We start from the raw sequence: 17,737 nt of genomic DNA on the forward strand, positions 1-17,737 counted from the left end.
AATATCTCACCTTACCAACCGAGCTACTCAGCCACTAGAAATACATTTCTATACAACTTCTTTTTTTCTATAAAATTTGAGTTTTTTTCCCAGAATCCCACTTTCAATCTGTAGATTTGTGCTAATATCTGCAGGTGAGTCATGCTATTCCTGATACATGGTTGTCTGTTCAGCTGTGTGTTTTTGACCAAAGTGTTTATTTATCACCAGTTTATGTTTTGAGTACAAAAATCTGAATTTCAGAACCCTTTGCAGAACTTTTCAAATTCTGAACTAATGGTGATGAGAGAAGTTGCTTTTTTTCTGTAAAAATCTGAAAGCAAAAACTTTCAGCTTCAGCTTAGAAGTTCTCCTTTCAGATGGAGGATTGGAATATTGTGGCTTCTCACCCCCTGCTGAATCCTCCTGATGGCTGTTTCAAAGCTGAGAGGAGGCAGATGGACAAAGCCCAGAGAGCCAAACAGCAGTCGTGAGATAAGGCGGGGGGGTTTGGCAGGCCTGATCAGAATAGGCGAGCTCCAAAACCACTTCTGTTCTCCTTAACTAGGGGTTCCACGCTCAGACAAGCTGGTTCTTGAACTGATAAGATGCTAAAGTGGGGGTTTGGGGGGACATAATCCTGACGTGACAGATCAGGACTGAGGCCTCACACCAACTAAAACTTTAGTGCTTATATTCGTATCTGAAACCAGAAGCTCCGCCCTCTGTTCTTCAGAGTATGCATGTACCATAAGTTTTAAAGGCTACATTGCGTGTTTTGCACAACTTAGGCTGTGTCTGAATTCCCAGCCTAACCCCTAACTACTAAAAACTATGTAGTGGCCTGAATTTTTGAAGCAATTTCGGACACCACGCTCACTACGCTGTTCTTTTTTTTAAACTGGAGATATGACGTCATCGATTTCACAAAGTTTTGTGACGATTATTTATGAGCCCACTGTCTTCTGAAGATAAAATCATTGATGGTTAATTAAAAAAATACATTTAAATGCATTTTTTTGGCAAACGGTTTTCCGATGCAGTGCATTGTGGTCTATATTCGCAGATCTAGTGAGCATCGATGCACACTGGTTTTTCGCAGAGATTTCTGGGAAATTTCTAGTTCACTGGATTTTGGAATCATAGATTCAGACAGAACTACAAAATGTAGAACGCCCTATATAGTGCACTATGAAGTAAGTAGGGAAGGAATTCGGACACAATCTTATACTCAGGTGCGACTTATATGTGATTTTTATTTTTAAATAAATGGCAAAAACTGCTGGAGGGTGCTGTAGGTTTGTGGATCAGCATTTGCTACCGAGAGCAAGAACTGCCGTCCAGTCTGACTCCAGGTTCGGCGAAGTTGTTCAGAAGTGACACACAGGATGAAGAATTCAACAGATGTAGTGATTTGAAAGAAAGAAAGAAAGAAAGAAGAAAGAGTTTAGTTGACTTGTTTGCATGTTCTTTTATGCTATGGCTATCTTAATATGGGTTCATATGTTGCACTAATCTTCTAGACTCCTCCTGTTTGATAAATAAATATGTTACGGTAGTGAAGCCTGCAGATATGCAGTCTATTATTGTTATTTTTACGTTTTGAAGGATTTACATTTTATTTTGTTAAATACGTTTTTCCCAAAAGTGTGACCTATACTTCCCTAAAATTTAGATAAGATTGTTTTCTTCTTTATTATACTTTTTTTTTGGCTGCTCTGGTTTGTACTTCGGAGCGACTTAGTCCACAGAAATGCGGTAATTTCCACCCTGAAGACTTCGTCGAGGAAACTGTTGTTTTGTTTGTCTCCTTTTTTTCCCGGCATGACAGAAACTAAATGGTTCTTTCAGACACTGGTTTTTCTCCAAACACGTCACATTCAGGGCTTCTTATCTCAGATGAAATCCAGCTCCATCGCACACAAGAGATGACAACGGATGCTAATTTGATGATGACATTACCGTGGAGCTTATTAAAGCATCAGCAAGGAGGAGGGAAACTGCAGTCCTGGACTCAACCGCAGCTTGATATTAAAGAGGAAGATGAAGATGTCATTCTACTGCCCTATGAGGCGGAAACGTGCACACACATTTACACTAACACGCAGGCATGCAAATAGACACACCTGTACACCGCCGTGCATAGCCTTGCATAGTCACAGACACACAGACACAACATCACAGATACGCACTCACACACACGTGAACACACACACAAACTCCACTAAGGTTGCTGTGACAACTGAGATGGTCTCCATGGCGCTGAGTTAATGACTTTTGTTAATGTGCTGTTTCAGTCTTCTTACAGTTCAAAGTTTTTCTATTTGTCCGAAGGTTTAGCGGATAGTCCAGGTGTTTGTGTTTCTTTTGCTCATCAGCGTCTTTATCCCTGAACTTTTTCAACAAAGCATTTTGTCCAAGATTCTCCTTCTGTCCGTTGGACCATGGACTGAGAGACGACTGAAGCCTGCAGGAAATGAGCAGAGCTGAGTTTTTGAAAAATGCGGTGAATCAAAGTTCATACAGAATTTAGAGAGAGGTGCAATTTATCATTTATCATGTGGTCAGGCAGAATTCAAAAGGTTTTTTGCTTTAAAAAAGCATCCTTTCTTTTCAATTTCAATTTTATTTCTATAGCCCAAATTCACAACAGTCGTCTCAGTGGGCTTCATACCGGTAATTGTAAGGTAAACATACAATCAAAAAGGATCATAAATGCATAGAATTCAATAGGATAATACTAAACTTTAACTAAACTGACTAAACTAAGCTGGACATCCCTGCCCTTAGACCCCACTTCTCTGTGAGGAAAAACTCCTAAAGAAACCGGATTCCGGAAAAAACGAAGAAACCTCTTTGGTGCCCACATGAAGGAGGGATCCTCCCCCAGGACGGACAGGCGCGGTTACCAGAACTCTTAGAGAGAATTAACTTATCTAGCTCTACAACTACATATTTAAAGTCCAGCAGACGAGCTTCATCCAGACGGAGTTGGGGGGACAGTCGGGGGTGCGAGTCGAGCCGGAGACAGGAACCACAGCCAGGTGTAGGAGCAGGAGCAGAGGCGAGGGAAACGGTCAGGTACTGGAGCAGGGATGAGCCAACTGGAATCTGGAAGCACTCCCACTCCCCAGGAGGGGAGAAAGGCGTTATTTGTATTTGATGGTTTTTTGTGTTGTTTAACTTTGAGAAATGTTCAAATAGGTAAATGTTTTAGTTATTCTGTTCACTAAAACTGTTTAAAACAGCAGCTGCTGCGATTTTAATTGTGATTAATTATGATTTTCTGTGATTATTGTGATCAATCTCTTTGTTGAATGAAAATTCTGATTTATTTAAATGTTTTTGGAAAATCTTTAAAAGAAGAGCATTTTGCTTATAAAAAATTTGGATTATATTGTTTGCGTCAGTTTCTGAACTGCAGTAAGAGTTCAAAAGTCATTCTCTGAGCAAGAAGTTTAGATTTCCAAATAGCTCTTTGAGCGGTAAAGGTTGCAGACCCCTGTCCAAGTACTAGATGTGTTTACATTTTGGTAAGGTTTCAAGCATGTGGTGAGGGTCAAATTCCAGCTTAAACGAAAAAGTCTGTTGTTTTTTTTTAAGTTGAGTCAGCACAATTTTTTTGCGACGGTTTTTTGTTTCCCATGACCACAGTCCTATAATGTTCATAATTAAATACATAAAAATGACCGTCTGCAATCAACCAATAAATCTCTCAAATATATAAAAAAAGTACAAAGATTTTAAATTAGCCATTTTATTATTGAATATATTTCATTTTTCTTTAAAAACCTGTTCATTATCTTAAACCAGCATTTAAAAATATTCATTTTGAATAATGTTCATTATTATTATTCTATGGCTTTTTTCAGAACGACTCATTTATTTCATAATGAGCTTTTTCAGCAGAATGAGTCTGTCTGTCAATCAAACCAGACAAGGCGGAGACACTTTTGTGATTGGCCACTCCTTTACTCAGATCTAGATCTGTGAGCACAGACAGCAGAGCTTTGTTTGCTGCAGAGTAGAGTAGAGCTTTAAGAGAACTGCGTGAGTTTTTTTATTTTTTATTCAAAAAAGCAGCGCGGGGATCTAAGAATAGGAGTGGATTTCGAGGGGTTTAGCCAATGTGTGTTCAGATCCCACCCTCTTTCACTGATTGACAGACAGACTTTGCTGAAAAAGCTTATTAGGAAATAAATAAGTCATTCTGAAAAACAGCAATGTGACATAAAAACAAAGCTACTTAAGATATTTAAATATTGATTTTGAAATGCGAGTTTCTCGAAAAAAAAAAAGAATTATAATAATATTCAACATGATTCAAAATTAATATTTTAAAATGCTGTTTTAAAATAATGAACAGGTTTTTAAAGCAAAATGAAATATATTTAATAATAAAATGGCTCATTTAAAATCTGTGCAGGTTTTTCACAATTTCATGATCTTTTTATATATTTATTAGAGATTTATTGGTTGATTGCACAAGATCATATTTAGTTATTTAATTATGAATATTATAGGACTCCATATAATAGTGTCCTGTCGTTCACTATGCTCAGAGTTAATTTTCTCAGGGTCTTAGGTTGGTCGCACATTTTGGTGAGTTTTGGCGCGTGTGCGGAGGTCAAATGTTCCTTGCAGTCAGTGACTGCTGCTGCAGGCCACCATTATAAAATGCATGTTTAATACATTTTATGAACAAGAGTTTTCTATGGGGTTTAGGAAAAACCTCCACTGGAATCTACATGTTGGATTGTAAATCCTCTCTAACAGTGATGAGAAGAAAAGCTCCTTCTTGATGAAAACAATGACTTTCCAGCCGTATTCTGATATAGAACGTTATAGCTAATAGTTATTATGTCAATAATTTATATTAAGCATTTTTACATGAAGTTCCATGTATTGCGTTTTATATTCCGAATAGTCATTAGAACAGACTGCTGTTGTTTGACGCTAAATAAAAAGTTTGATCGCTTTAAACCAGTTTTCCTTTTTTTTTTTTTTTACCTTGTCCTGTCCAACAGCTGGGCAAACAGATGAGAGCTGAGGGCCTCTTATTCAGACAAACCAAAGGTATGTCTGAATAAACCCCTTTTGTAATTGAGGCCAAACTTTATTAATTTCAAACATGTTTGAAGATCTTTGGTGTTGGACCGGACGGAAAAGGAAAGAGGGGAAGAAGAGAGAGGGACGTTAGAAAGAGGGGGGGAAGGAGGGTGATAGTAGGAGGGGAAGGGGGGTAAGACCATGAAGCAGCATAGAGCAACAAGTTTACTGGTTGTTAATCACCATGGTAAGGCTCAAATGCAGTACAAAAAGGGCGGAGCCTGTCCACACACACACCCAAGTGTCAAACACACCTGCTAGTTGCAAAAATGTCCATCTGTCGACATGTACACAAAACAGATAGTGCTCACACGCATACTTATGCCTTAACACCAACTAGTGTGAGACATTTCAGTCATTCAGTCACGCAAACCGCCAGTGCAAAGGTGAGCCAACACCCGTGCTCAGGTGAGTGCTCATGTTCTTCTAATATGGATGGTGGAATGTGTAAAGAAGGAAGGAGAGCGCCCAGCCATCCCCACCCCAAGACCCCCACCGCAGCAGCAGCGGCAGCCGGAATCCCCCCCATGCCACACGGAAACCGGCAGGGAACAACCGCCGCCCGGGCGACCAAGCCCGCCACCCAGGCCAGGGCCAGCAGGACCGCCGCAAGGCCCCCCAGAGCCAGAGAGCAGGGAGGCACAGAGGGAAAGAGAGGGCCGCCCCAGCCCAACCAGGAGAACAGCCCCCCCGCCGCGCCGGGAGAGCCCAACGCAGGGCCCCACCGGAGAGGGACGCCCACAGCCCCAGATGAGCACCCCACCACCACCCAGGAGTTCCGGGCATCCCCCCGCCCCAACCCCAGGTACGAGCCAGGACCCCCCAAGGGAGACCCGCCCCGCACTCCAGGCGGCCATCCGCCCGGCCCACGGTTGGTCCAGGGAGGAGCAAGGCAGGGGCCCGCCGCCCCCGCCCAGGAGGGGGGAACCCCGGGGAAAAAAGAGGGCCCACAAGGGGTGTTGTAAATATGGCCCGACCAGGCTCGGCCACAGTTGGAAGTTTGGCGGGGCCCAGCGCTCAGGAGCAAGGACCAGAACCCACCCCCCAGGGACACCAACACCCCCGGCTCAGATGTAATGTGAACCCCCCCACCGCGCGGAGAGAGCACCGCCGGGCCCAGGAAGCCGGCACCCCGGGGACACGGCCGCCGCTGCAAAGGGGCCCGTACCCCCCACCAGGGAAGAGGCAGGGGACAGATGGTCCTAGGTCCCACCTTCCTTGCAAAATGTGTGTGCGTATATGTGTGTTTAAGAGGGTGTGTGTGTGCATGTGTGTGTGTTTATGTTGGGATGTATATATTGAGGGGGGAGGGGTGTGTGTACTAAGGGGGGTGCAGTTAAAATTGGCGGGTAGGGCACTAAGGGGACATCTCCTGATTACTCACAGTGATGTCCCCTCACCCTCCCCACCAAGGGGCCCTAAATGTCTAAGGTGCGGTTAAAATTGGCGGGTAGGGTGCCAGGAGGACATCTGCTGCTTGCTGGCAGTGATGTCCAAGCACCCCCCCTACCAAGGGCCCTACATGTCTAAGGTGCAAATAAAACCGAAAGAGGGGGGGCCCACTCCATACGGCAACCATAGGAGGGGGGGCCACTGCCTAGTAAACCCCCCCCCCCCCAAGGCTCATCGCAGGCTAAGCCCCCCACCCCCTCACCCTATTATGAGGTTATATGAGGAAGGGGGTAAGTTGGGGACAGCTGGTAGACTGTCCCCCGGTGGTCAAACAGCTGTCCCCCGCCCCCCCCCCAGCAAGGGGGCCAGGCCCACCCAGCCCAGGGGCCCCACCCCCGGAGGCGCCGACACCCCAGGCCCAGCACCACCCACCCCACACAGAGGGAGAGGAGCCAGAAAGCGCCGGCCCCCCCCGGAGCAAGCCCAGGCCCCCACCCCCAAACGCCGGCCCTAGAAGAGCTCTGGTCAGGCCTCGACGGGACCGAGGCAGCCAACCGGCCGGGGAAACCGCCGATGGCCTCAGCGGAGACCCCGACCCGTCAACCCCCCCTGCCCCGTACCAATAGCGGCCCCCCCCCTCCCCCAGAATGCCCCCCCACAGGACAGGGCCGACAAGACCCCCCACCCCACCCCACCCCAGACCCCGCAGCCGAAGCGGATGACACCCAGAGCGCCCGGGGGCCCCAAGAGGGTTGTCCCGTCCCGCCCCAGAGCCAGGGAAGGGCTGATCCCAGCCCCAGGCGTAGATGGGAAGCCCATCCAGTGCCGCTGGGCCCCCCCCCCGAGCAGCGCCCCCCGCCAACCCCCCCCAGCACAGGCAAAGGGACCACCCCCCCAAGCCAAGCTGGAACACCACCCCACCCCCCCACCACGCACCCCCACACCCAAGCCCAGAGGACCACGCAGCGCCCCAGCCCGCCCCACCCCGGCGCCGGACCCGACCCCCCGACCAACGGAGCCCCCACCATCCCCCGCCAGGCACCGGAGGCCCCGGCCCCCACCCCGGCCCACGGCAGAAGGGCAAGGAGCAGCGACGACCAGGCCCCCCCATCCCCTAAGTCATGGAGTCAGCTATGGGAGACCAGAGAGACCGAATTCTTTCAAAGTTACTTGAACCTTGGGCTGACATTTTTTCCAAGCTGATCTGATCAAGCAGCAGATTTCTGTGTTGACTTATATTTATATTTTTCTTGCTTTTCCAATTTATTAAAATAGTTTTTTTAGCAATGCAAAGAGTTATGAAAATGATAGAGCCTAATCCTCCTTCTACATCGATGGCACTCATGTCACCAAGCACACAAAGTGACGGTGAAGCTGTGATTGAAACCTTAAGCCAGACTGATAAATCGGCACATACCTGCTGCCAGAGAGCCTGGACAGGCGTGCAGAACCATGCATGGCATGGCAGGCATGCATGTAATTGTCGGGTAGATTACTGTCACAGTGCTGACAAATGTCTGAGTTGCTGAGACCCATCTTGAACATCCTCTGTCCAGTGTAGTAAATTCTGTGAAGGGTTTTAAAATGGATTAGCTGCAGATTTGGACTTTTTGTCAGTTTAAAGGTGTTTAGACAAAGTTCTGACCAAAAGCTTTCATCTGTGCTGATGCTCAAATCCGCATCCCATTTTGTTGTCGGAAGTGAAATGTTATTATCTAAATTACATAAAAGTTTGTATATTTTGGAGAGAGTTTTATTCATTGAGAAATTGATCAGAGTGGTAACTACATCTGGTAGCTTTAAATCGTTGTCTCTGTATTTAAATTTTTTAGTAATACTTGATTTAAGTTGCTGATATTCCAAGAAGTTATTTATTCCATGTTTGTCTTGAAGTTCCTGGGGAGTTATGAATCTTCTATCAATAATTACGTGCTCTAGTTGTTTTATGCCCCCTGCTTGCCAAGCTGGGAAGTGGATAATTTTTTTGTTTATGAGGATGTCTGGGTTGTTCCAGATGGGTGTCATTTTGCACGGTTGAATTGATGATTTTGATATTTTGAGAAATTCCCACCAGGCTATTAAAGTGGCGTTTATATTAATAGTTTTGAAACAATCCTGTTTTTTAACTGTTTGGCTAATAAATGGAAGATCTGACAGGTTGATCTTTCCACATAACGCCTGTTCCAAGTCTAACCATGAGTTGGTTTCTGGATTATTTTTTAACCATTTTAAGATGTATTGTAATCTATTTGCAAGAAAGTATTTGTGGAAATTAGGTAATTCTAATCCTCCACAGCTTTTTGCAGATTTTAAAGTTTTTAGACTAATTCTTGCAGGTTTTTTGTTCCATAAAAAGCTTGATATGGATGAGTCTAATGTTTTGAACCATTTTAGTGGCGGTTGTGTGGGAATCATTGAAAAGAGATAATTAACTTTGGGTAAGATTTTCATTTTTACCGTGGCTACCTTGCCCATAAGGGACAGAGGCAGGTTGGTCCAGCGTGTTAGATCGTCCTGTATGTTTTTCAGTAATGGGGTGTAGTTTAGCTGCACCAGTTCTGATAGTTTGGGGGAAAAATTGATACCTAGATATTTGATATTTCCTGATTTAACTGGTATTGTGAGTCTTTGCTCCGCATTATTGTTCAGTGGTAATAAAACAGACTTATTCCAATTAATGGAATAGTCTGATATAGAGGAGAATTCATTAATGATTGTTGCCGTTTCATTTACAGAATGTAAATTACTTAAAAACAGTAATATGTCATCTGCATAGAGACTAATTTTATGATGGCTGTGTTTAGTTTTGATTCCTTTAATGCTTTCATTCTGTCTTATTGCTGCAGCTAAAGGCTCAATGAATATAGCAAAAAGAGAAGGAGAGAGTGGGCAGCCCTGTCTGGTTCCTCTTCCAAGAAAAAACCTGTTTGAAGTCTGTTTATTAGTTCTAACTGATGCATTGGGGTTGTGATATAATATTTTGATCCATTTGATGAATGCTTCTCCAAAACCAAACTTATGGAGGGCGGCAATAAGGAACTTCCAGTTTACTCTGTCAAAAGCTTTTTCAGCATCCAGTGATAGTATGGACATTTCCTGGTTGTTAATGGTGGCAAAATCTATTATATTAACAAGTCTTCGGAGATTGTCATCCGAGTGTCTGCCTTTGATAAATCCAGTTTGGTCGAAGTAAATTATGTGAGGAGTGATTTTTTCTATTCTCTGTGCTAGTGCTTTGCAGATAATTATTACGTCTGCATTGATTAGAGAAATAGGGCGATAGCTTGAAGGACTATTGGGATCTTTGTCTGGTTTTAGAAGAAGAATTATGTTGGCTGAGTTCATGTTAGGTGGCATTGATTGGCTTTCATTGATAGATGTGACCGTTTCATAAAACGTTGGTGCCAGCTGTTCCCAGAATTCTTTATAAAACTCAGCAGGAAAGCCAGTTTTAAACCAGTTTTCCAAAATACTGGAGCCTAATAGACTTCAAGACTTCATATTGTTGAACTCTGTCAATATAAGTGTTTGGTTCCTTTAGTTAGGTTGTATTTTACTTTTTACTTTTGTAAAAAGGGATCACAGTTTGGATTTCTGCTAACAGTTCTGTCAAACATGATAGTAAAACAAAGATCCGGTCCGCCTTTAGGTCCAAACCCTCTGCCTCAGTATTCAGTGGACGTGGAGCCCCACCCTTGGGGATACTAGGGGATGCTACCTCGAATACATTTGTTGGTCCCCAAGCTTTCCCCCCTTCTCACTTGATAAGACAAAAAACAAAAGTGGATCTGGCCAGTCCATGTTTATTCTGGCTAGAGACCCCTTCTTTTCACTGGTGCCCTCCGGGGGCTGGGTAGGGGGATTGGCAAAGCCTTTCCTTTTTGGTGGTCCACCTGGAGTACTGTGAGGGAGTTTCTTGGATTGTCCAGGTTTGTGTCCGAGCTCGGGTGGGGGTAAGGCCCTCATCTGGGGCTGGTGGGACTCTTGACTGGGTGGGGCGTGGTACTGGACCCTGGAGACAGCAGGAATCCTGGTCACTGGGTGGAGCTTACGTTTTTCGCACTCTTGTGTCCCCCTGTTTACTGGCAGTGAGGTCCCTCCGACTGGTCTGGATGGTTGGTGTGGGGTTGTGTGGGAGGCAGATTTCCTTTGTATTCTTCTCCATGTGGGTGTCGCTGGCTGCTTTGCCTACAGTTGGGGCTCGCTTTCCTGTTTTTTTTTTTCTTTTTTTTGATTGTACTTTTTGTAGAACACCAGTCACGGAAATGTGTTGGAATAAATATTGGAGTTAATTCATTTTTGCTTAAACACCTGATGAACACGCCAACGTTTCCAGCCCCAGATATTGTGCTTCCTTTGCTCGAGCTTCATCGTCTGTGTTTCGTTTTTAATCCACATCAGCTGTAAAACTCAAGGGGGGGGGGTAAAGATGTAAAATGTCTTTTCACCAAAGAATCAACACAAGTTTTGCAGGCGCTTGTAAGATCACCTTGACCGTCGGCTGACAGGAGCCTCTGTTTTGGACAGCTTTTATCTAGGTATCGATCAACGATGCTATCTTCTATCGATCTCTCTGCTGCACCACCACATGTGATGGATTGATTGGCAGTCTGTTGCTAGACCAATTTGTCAGGGAGCATTGGACCTTGTCAGAGAAGAACACCATTAGGCTGCAATTATGGATGGCCTACAATCCCAGAGGTTGATGGGTGCAGTGTGTGTGCACGTGTGTGCACGTGGGTGGATGCAGGACCCTTGAGCGTTTGACTATTCACATTCGACTTGTGAAACTGAGCAGGAGAAGTCGGTTGAGGATCTCTGATCCACCTTAAGTCTGAGATAATTTCGCTTTTAATTTCAAATCCCATAATGGATAGGTCTTGACATTAAAACGTGTTTGCAATACCAGAGTTATATCCTCCAATTGGCTGTGATTCAGCCTCAGCACATAATGATTTGTGTTCCCAGTAATTATACCTTCCTTCTGGCGGGAGAGAAGGAGTAGGAAGGGAAAAAAAGTCCTGTTGTTATTCTTAAATCCCCACTCCATGCTGGCTTAATCATTGTCTGCCTTGTCTTTGCAGTGGCTGTAATTGAAACATTAGCTGTTCAGGTCTATATACGGCGTGTGGGCGGATGGTGGTTGGAGTTTAATCATAAGGCTCCATCACACTTGTATGTTTTTCACTCCTATTTGTTTCTTCTCGTTTGAGTTTCCACCCCAGTTTCTGCCTTCTGTGCCCGTGTTGGAGGCACGTATGGCTGCAGCGTAGCTGTAACAACAGCCGCTCCATTAGCCAACAGTATTGATGTTTTCTCAGAGATCTCAACATCCAGGAACCCGTCTGCACCAGCTGGTCTGGAGTTCACCCGATACTCTGGTCCCAGGCTTGGATACAGGCAGCCAAACGGAAGCATTTACTCAAACATATTGACCACACTCATTAATTTTTCATGGGCTGCTCTAGGCGATGGACTGCCAGGTGAGGGGGGTTGAGAAGACGAGGCGTCTGTGCAGCACACAGCAGACCCCCACGCCTTGGGCGAGCGCTACATTTTCAGATGGTTTATCTTCTTGAATCTTTTAAACACTTGAGTGATACTGTATTTTAGAGGCCATCGCCCTCGCTCTGCCAACGCCGGGCGCTCCCAACATTAGACCCTTGGCCCAAAACTGCCTCTGGCTGCGTTGTCCTTGGCAACAACTTAACAGCTCTTTCTTTCCTCTGTGCTACCCCCCCCCCCCTCCTCCATCAGCCTGTTTCCCTGCCAGGTAAATTGGTGGGGTTGGTCTTAAAGACCAAGACTCCAAAACATTTATCTCTCATTTAAACATCAAGGTTCCCTCATATGCTACAGCTCAGTGCTCTTTGTTTTTCTTTAACTTGTTCTGTCCAACAATGAGCAAACAGATGAAAGCTGAAGGCCTTTAGTGTTGGACAGGTTTTACTATCACAAAAAGAGGTTAAGCTCTTTGTTTTTACTCTCAGCACTGCAGAGAAAAGCTATTAACCTTCAGGACTCCGCTGTATTATTGGTGGAGGTTTTTTCTGTCTATTTTTGAGTTTACCTGGATAATTTGCATTAAAAAAGTTTTACCTTGCCTTGTTTAGTATCTGTCAATCTGCTGCCCTTCAGGAAATCTGTCCTAGTTTTCTCAGCAGGTTTGAATCTTTACAGCTGGTTCAGGCTGCAGGTGACGGACTGTAACCCCCTCTTCTCATGGGGGCGTTTTCCAGCAGAAAATCAAACATTTCATAGACGGCGTGAAAACGGAAAAGCAGAAAACAAAGATTGATGAGAAATCAATACAGGAGATAAAACTACTTTTATCTGATGTTTTCATTTTGTTGTGACTTCCTCTGTGTTTGCATTTAGCTTCATATCATAAAAAAGCACCTATGGTTTTTCATGGTAAAATCATGGAATCATTTGGTTCATAGATTTTTTTAATCTAACGGCCAATTTGACTGGCGATTCAAAAATGACACTTCGGTCACTAAGGTTGTGCCTTCAAACTTAGAGCATCAAAGCACATGCAGAAAGGCTGTTGCTGCCAACAAGATGCTGCACGATATCAGGAAAACTCGTGATATTAGTGATCAATATTGGGTTGACGATATAACCTGTGATATATGAACAAATGGCAAAACGTCTAAATATGTCATTTCACTGCAACAGTTTAAATAAAAGTCAACATAACTTAACTTACACTCCTACATAGGAGGCCAGCGTCTAACATGAAGGGGTCCATCCCATTGGTCAAATGCATAAAGGGATTTGTTTGATTATTCCAAGCCCCCTTAAGGTTGTTTAAGCACATTTTAAGTAACCATTTATCGTAATTTGCGCCAACGTTTGCGATATGCATATTGCACAGCTTGATATTGCGATAAGGATAGATTTTCTTGTGCAGGCCTAGCTTGTGTTTAGTTGAGCATTGTGAGCCAATTTCCAAGGGAAAGGTTAAAATAAAATTGCTTTTATCAAATAAATTCCATCATCTCTGATTTTTATTCAAGCAGTAAAAGCAGGGAGAAAAATCAAAAATTTAATTTGGAAAGAAATAGTGTGAGATGAAATATTTTTGGCCACATCGCCCCGCTCTACTACACTCTGTCTATTTCCTCATCTTTACCGGGGTGTCTGCACACTACAGGTGCGCAGGTATCACGTGAAAAGCACTAATGGACTCCTTGCTCAGTCCTTAAAATTTTGGGGGTTGTAAAACAAAAGAATCTGTCTGACAAGCCTGCATTTGGCCCACCTGCCCCTTACGTGTCGTAAAGACGTTAACTAAGATCTGTTGCCAGCAGAAAACATTTTTTTCACTTCGGGTTCACTGAGCGGTCTGCGACCTTAATATTTTGTGAAGGGCACCTGTGTGCCTCGTGCAGGTGTGACCATTGTTTGTCACAAGACGGATCTAATGTGGCTTTAGATCCACATTGGCTGGAAAATCACCGTGGTAACAAAGTTTTATGTCCCTATATGGTGTTCAAAGTTTTCCAAAAGCTAAATTATTATTTCTACTCATTCTCAACTGAAAGTGGGGATCCCCCCCCCGCACACACACAAACAAACGCCACACCCCACCCACCCAGGAGGTTTGAGAACAGCTGACCCAAATACAACATTTATTTTTAGGTTTTATCACCAAAAGGAACATTTGATCAAATCCTTGTTTTGCTGGAGTTTCTCATTTTTGTCTTCATGTTTTCTTGTCAGCTGCATCCATTAAATTTGCATTTGCTTCTGTTTTGGCCCCCCAGGATCTCCGGGAGGTCTGGCTCAACTATCCAGCGCACCCCCTGCAGGTAGGTCAGCATGCTTCATCGGTTTTCCTGTGTCCTGCATTGAAACTCATCTCACCTCTAGACCTGAATGAGCCTCCTGTCCTTTAGTGACGTCCAGCCTGAGCTCTGCTAACCGCAGTGAACGGACAGGACTTAGCTCCTCCCTCTCAACTGTTGCTGCTGTCTAAAGTCACATGACCTTCAGTTCTAGGAGCCATGGCCAAAATAGATCAGTAGTTTGGATTTCAATTTTACGTGATTCAATTAGGTCTTGATTGATGTTATTGAAACCAAATTAGTTTAGTTTTCCCAAACTGATGATTGACGTTAAACGGAGGTGGAACTTCCATCAATACGACGATTCATTCCTACAATGAAAACCAAAGGAAAGCTGGCAAATACACGACATTTATTCCAAGAATCCAATGTTCCCATGGACTCGATGAATCGATGCTGCATTTTCAGAGTAAAGAGCGAGGCGACGCCCTTTGCTGTTCTGCTGTCGTCCCCGCCGTCCTCTGCTGCCCGCCGGCGTCCCCGCCGTCCTCTGCTGCACGCCGGCGTCCTCTTATTCTGCGCTCTCTCTCCATCCTCACTCCTAGAGTCACATGATCAGCCCATAAACGTGTCAGCGGTGTTTGTTTGCAATTAGGATTTGGAAGACAAGATCAAAGATGCGCTAACAGGATTACCGTCCTGAAGCCCCTCCAGGGAGCGTCGGGCAGCTCGCTCTGATGTTCGCCAGGAGCGGGCGCTTCTTTAAGCGTATTATTCTATGGGTGTGGGGGCACTGGTGGAGTCGCTGTGTTAAATGTTTCACCTTTGCCGTCTTGCCTGTCTCTGTCGTCGGTGGGTGGTCCAGCCGCCAGGCCCCCCCCCCCGGCCGTGTAATGCCAGCATGGGGTAAACAGTGCACGCGTGGTTTTTTCTGCAGGAGCAGTCGTTAGCTGCTTCTAGGATTCTGCCTCATTACCCCCCATCACTTGTTGCAGTTCTGCTTTTTCTATGGGGGGGGGGTCCGAACAGTGGGTGAACGCCTGTTGAACTGCTAGCCCTTTATAGCATGTTTTTAGCATCTTGACCTTAGGCTTGGAAGTGTCACACCACAGACGTTGATTGTTCCATTTAACCGTAAGAAGTCAAAAGCCTTCTCTCAAAGGCAGGGAGGTGTGGCCCCCTTCCCCTCTAAGGTTGTGCTTAAACTGTGCTGTAGGAGGAGCCAACGAGGGCTGAACTGGCGGCGATGGCAGCTCGCCATGGTGCCTGTAATCACGCAGATCTTTGGCACACCGCTGACGTCTCCTATCAGAGGCACCTCACGGCTCCATGTTTGCTGGGTCTCCTCCAGCACATCCACCCCCCCCCGGCTCTGCCGGATAATCTAGCCCAACGAGGATTACAACATTTCCCCTCGTGTTATCTCCTCCGTTTGCTCCTGGTCATGCCCCCGGAGGGATGGCGAGCACCTCTGCAGGAGATGCCCGTTGTTTCGGTTGCAATTCCTGACATTTGAATGCTTTGTGTTAATTAACTGAAGTCCAAATATAATGCAGGGAGGAGTTTCTGAAGACAAACCAATTAAGATTCTGGGAATAAAAATACATCTGCCCTTTGTGTGCTGACTTGAGATTGAACTTGTCATGACAACAAAGAAAATGCAGAGAAATATAAATGAAAGTATATATTTTTCTTTCTTCTTATTTTCGGGGAGGAGAACCTGACACGGTCATTTGAATTTGCTCAAATCCATCAAATTTAATCTGTAATAATCTATCATGAAACGTGATTATTTTGTGCAGAAATGACAGACTAAGAGGTGCACCACAATGAGACCAATTAGGCCATTCTTACAGGCCAATTAATGCCCCCTATAAGGAAATCCTTGCATTCAACAAACACGCATGTACGTGATTCTCTCATCTAATGAGCGCAGTCATGAGTAAATATTGTTGTTAAAAAGCTTCTCACTCCGTCTACCTCTGAACTATCCGAGCCCCAGAGCTAATGTTGAAACTTTTATCTGCAGCCTTTTCTTTTTTAAAGCACGCAAAAATCCTTCTCTCCAAGCTCATCGAAGTCACGGCGTTCCGCCTCTGATGCAGCCGGCGTGCGAACGAGCACGCAAACCTGGGGCACCACTGAGTCACCAGAGATATTCATTGACTGTAGGAGTCGGCAGATTCAGGAAGGGGAAAAAGACAGATGTTTGTCTCAACACTTAATGACTAAGAAGATCCATCTGCTGCAGATGATCGGTTTGGGTGGGGGCACAGCACAATTACTGACTTTGAACACGCCCTCAAGCTGTACAGGCCAGGGGGGGGGGTTCACTTCACTTAAGCACATTCTCTGACACACTTATGCTAAGCGACTTACACTAGGATTGGAGAAGGGAAACATGCTGCCGGGGGGGCGTACCAAATCTCTCAGAATCAGAATCCTTTTATTGTCATTGTACATGGTGATACAATGAAATTGCAGCAGCCTTGGAGTGATGACGATAAATAAAATAAAACAAAAATATTGTAGCTCACATCTCTAAACAAAAATCTACAGAAACAGGTAAATATTAAACAAATATGAACAAAAAAAGACTGGAAAGAGTTGAGTTGCCGTGAGTGCAGCATAATAAATATAGTGTGTTTTTGCACAGACGTCAGATGTTGCACACATGCGTAGTGGTCAGTTATTTAGCAGTGGTAAAAAGTCAGAGTGGGGTGTAGTTGGTGGAAGTATGTGTATCTGGCGTTTTCCTCCTCACTGAACTACCCCAAAAAGGGAGAAGCAGCAGCTGGTCAGCTGCAAAGCTGGAGTTGACTCAAAGTAGCTGCTAGTCTGAGCAAACAAAGCGGGAATGCTGCAGAAACATCGTGGCATTTGTCCTCCTGAGTGTGGATGTGGCTGCTGCCACACTGCAGACTGGGTCAGCAGCTCTTCCGGGTTATGCTGTAGGCACTACTGCCCTCACAGGTGGATTATGGGACGTCTGCTGGTGAAATACGGCCAAACCAGCACGAAATATGAAGGAGGTGGATCACTCGCTCAACCCTTAAAGAGAGAGAGTGTCCATCTACATTTTTTTCTACGTTCATGCCGCTGTAGATGGGTTGTAGTGAACAAAGTAGGTGTGACGCAGGCGTGTCGTACAGATTTTTAAGTTTTTTAACCCCCCAAATTGCGCTGATGGTTCAAGGAGCCCGTTAGTGCTTTTCACGTGTTACGTGCGCGCTCCTCACTGCAGACTGACTGTTAGAAATGAGGAAATCAGAGTGTAGTTTGTGTCGACGTCCTTCAGACCCACATCCCGTGCGTGCAGCATTGGCATTCGGTCAGTGATTAGCCAGTACTCGCACCTCACTAACGACTAGAGTGTGGCGTAAGGACGCCGTATGACGGCATCACCCCCACGTCATAAGCGTGTGGAATCTTCCATTTTCATGACGTCCTTTGAAGTCCTCTGA

At 45.0% G+C, this 17,737-nt stretch overlaps 1 protein-coding gene across 9 annotated transcripts in view; it reads left to right on the plus strand.

Moving 5' to 3' along the window:
- Positions 1-17,737, plus strand: part of drosha (drosha ribonuclease III) — a 99,866-nt gene that overhangs the window by 58,254 nt on the left and 23,875 nt on the right. For all 9 annotated transcript variants that reach the window (XR_013652168.1, XM_078938599.1, XM_078938595.1 and 6 more), the window contains one exon: positions 14,253-14,297. Coding sequence is in view for 8 of the 9 variants with exons in the window: in XM_078938599.1 (XP_078794725.1) it covers positions 14,253-14,297 (45 nt within the window). In the remaining variant the exon portion in view is untranslated. The remainder of the gene's footprint in view (positions 1-14,252; positions 14,298-17,737) is intronic.

This window comes from Oryzias latipes, chromosome 20, assembly GCF_053564925.1.
Source record: "Oryzias latipes strain Hd-rR chromosome 20, Olatipes_Hd-rR_3.1".
Lineage (NCBI taxonomy): Eukaryota > Metazoa > Chordata > Actinopteri > Beloniformes > Adrianichthyidae > Oryzias > Oryzias latipes.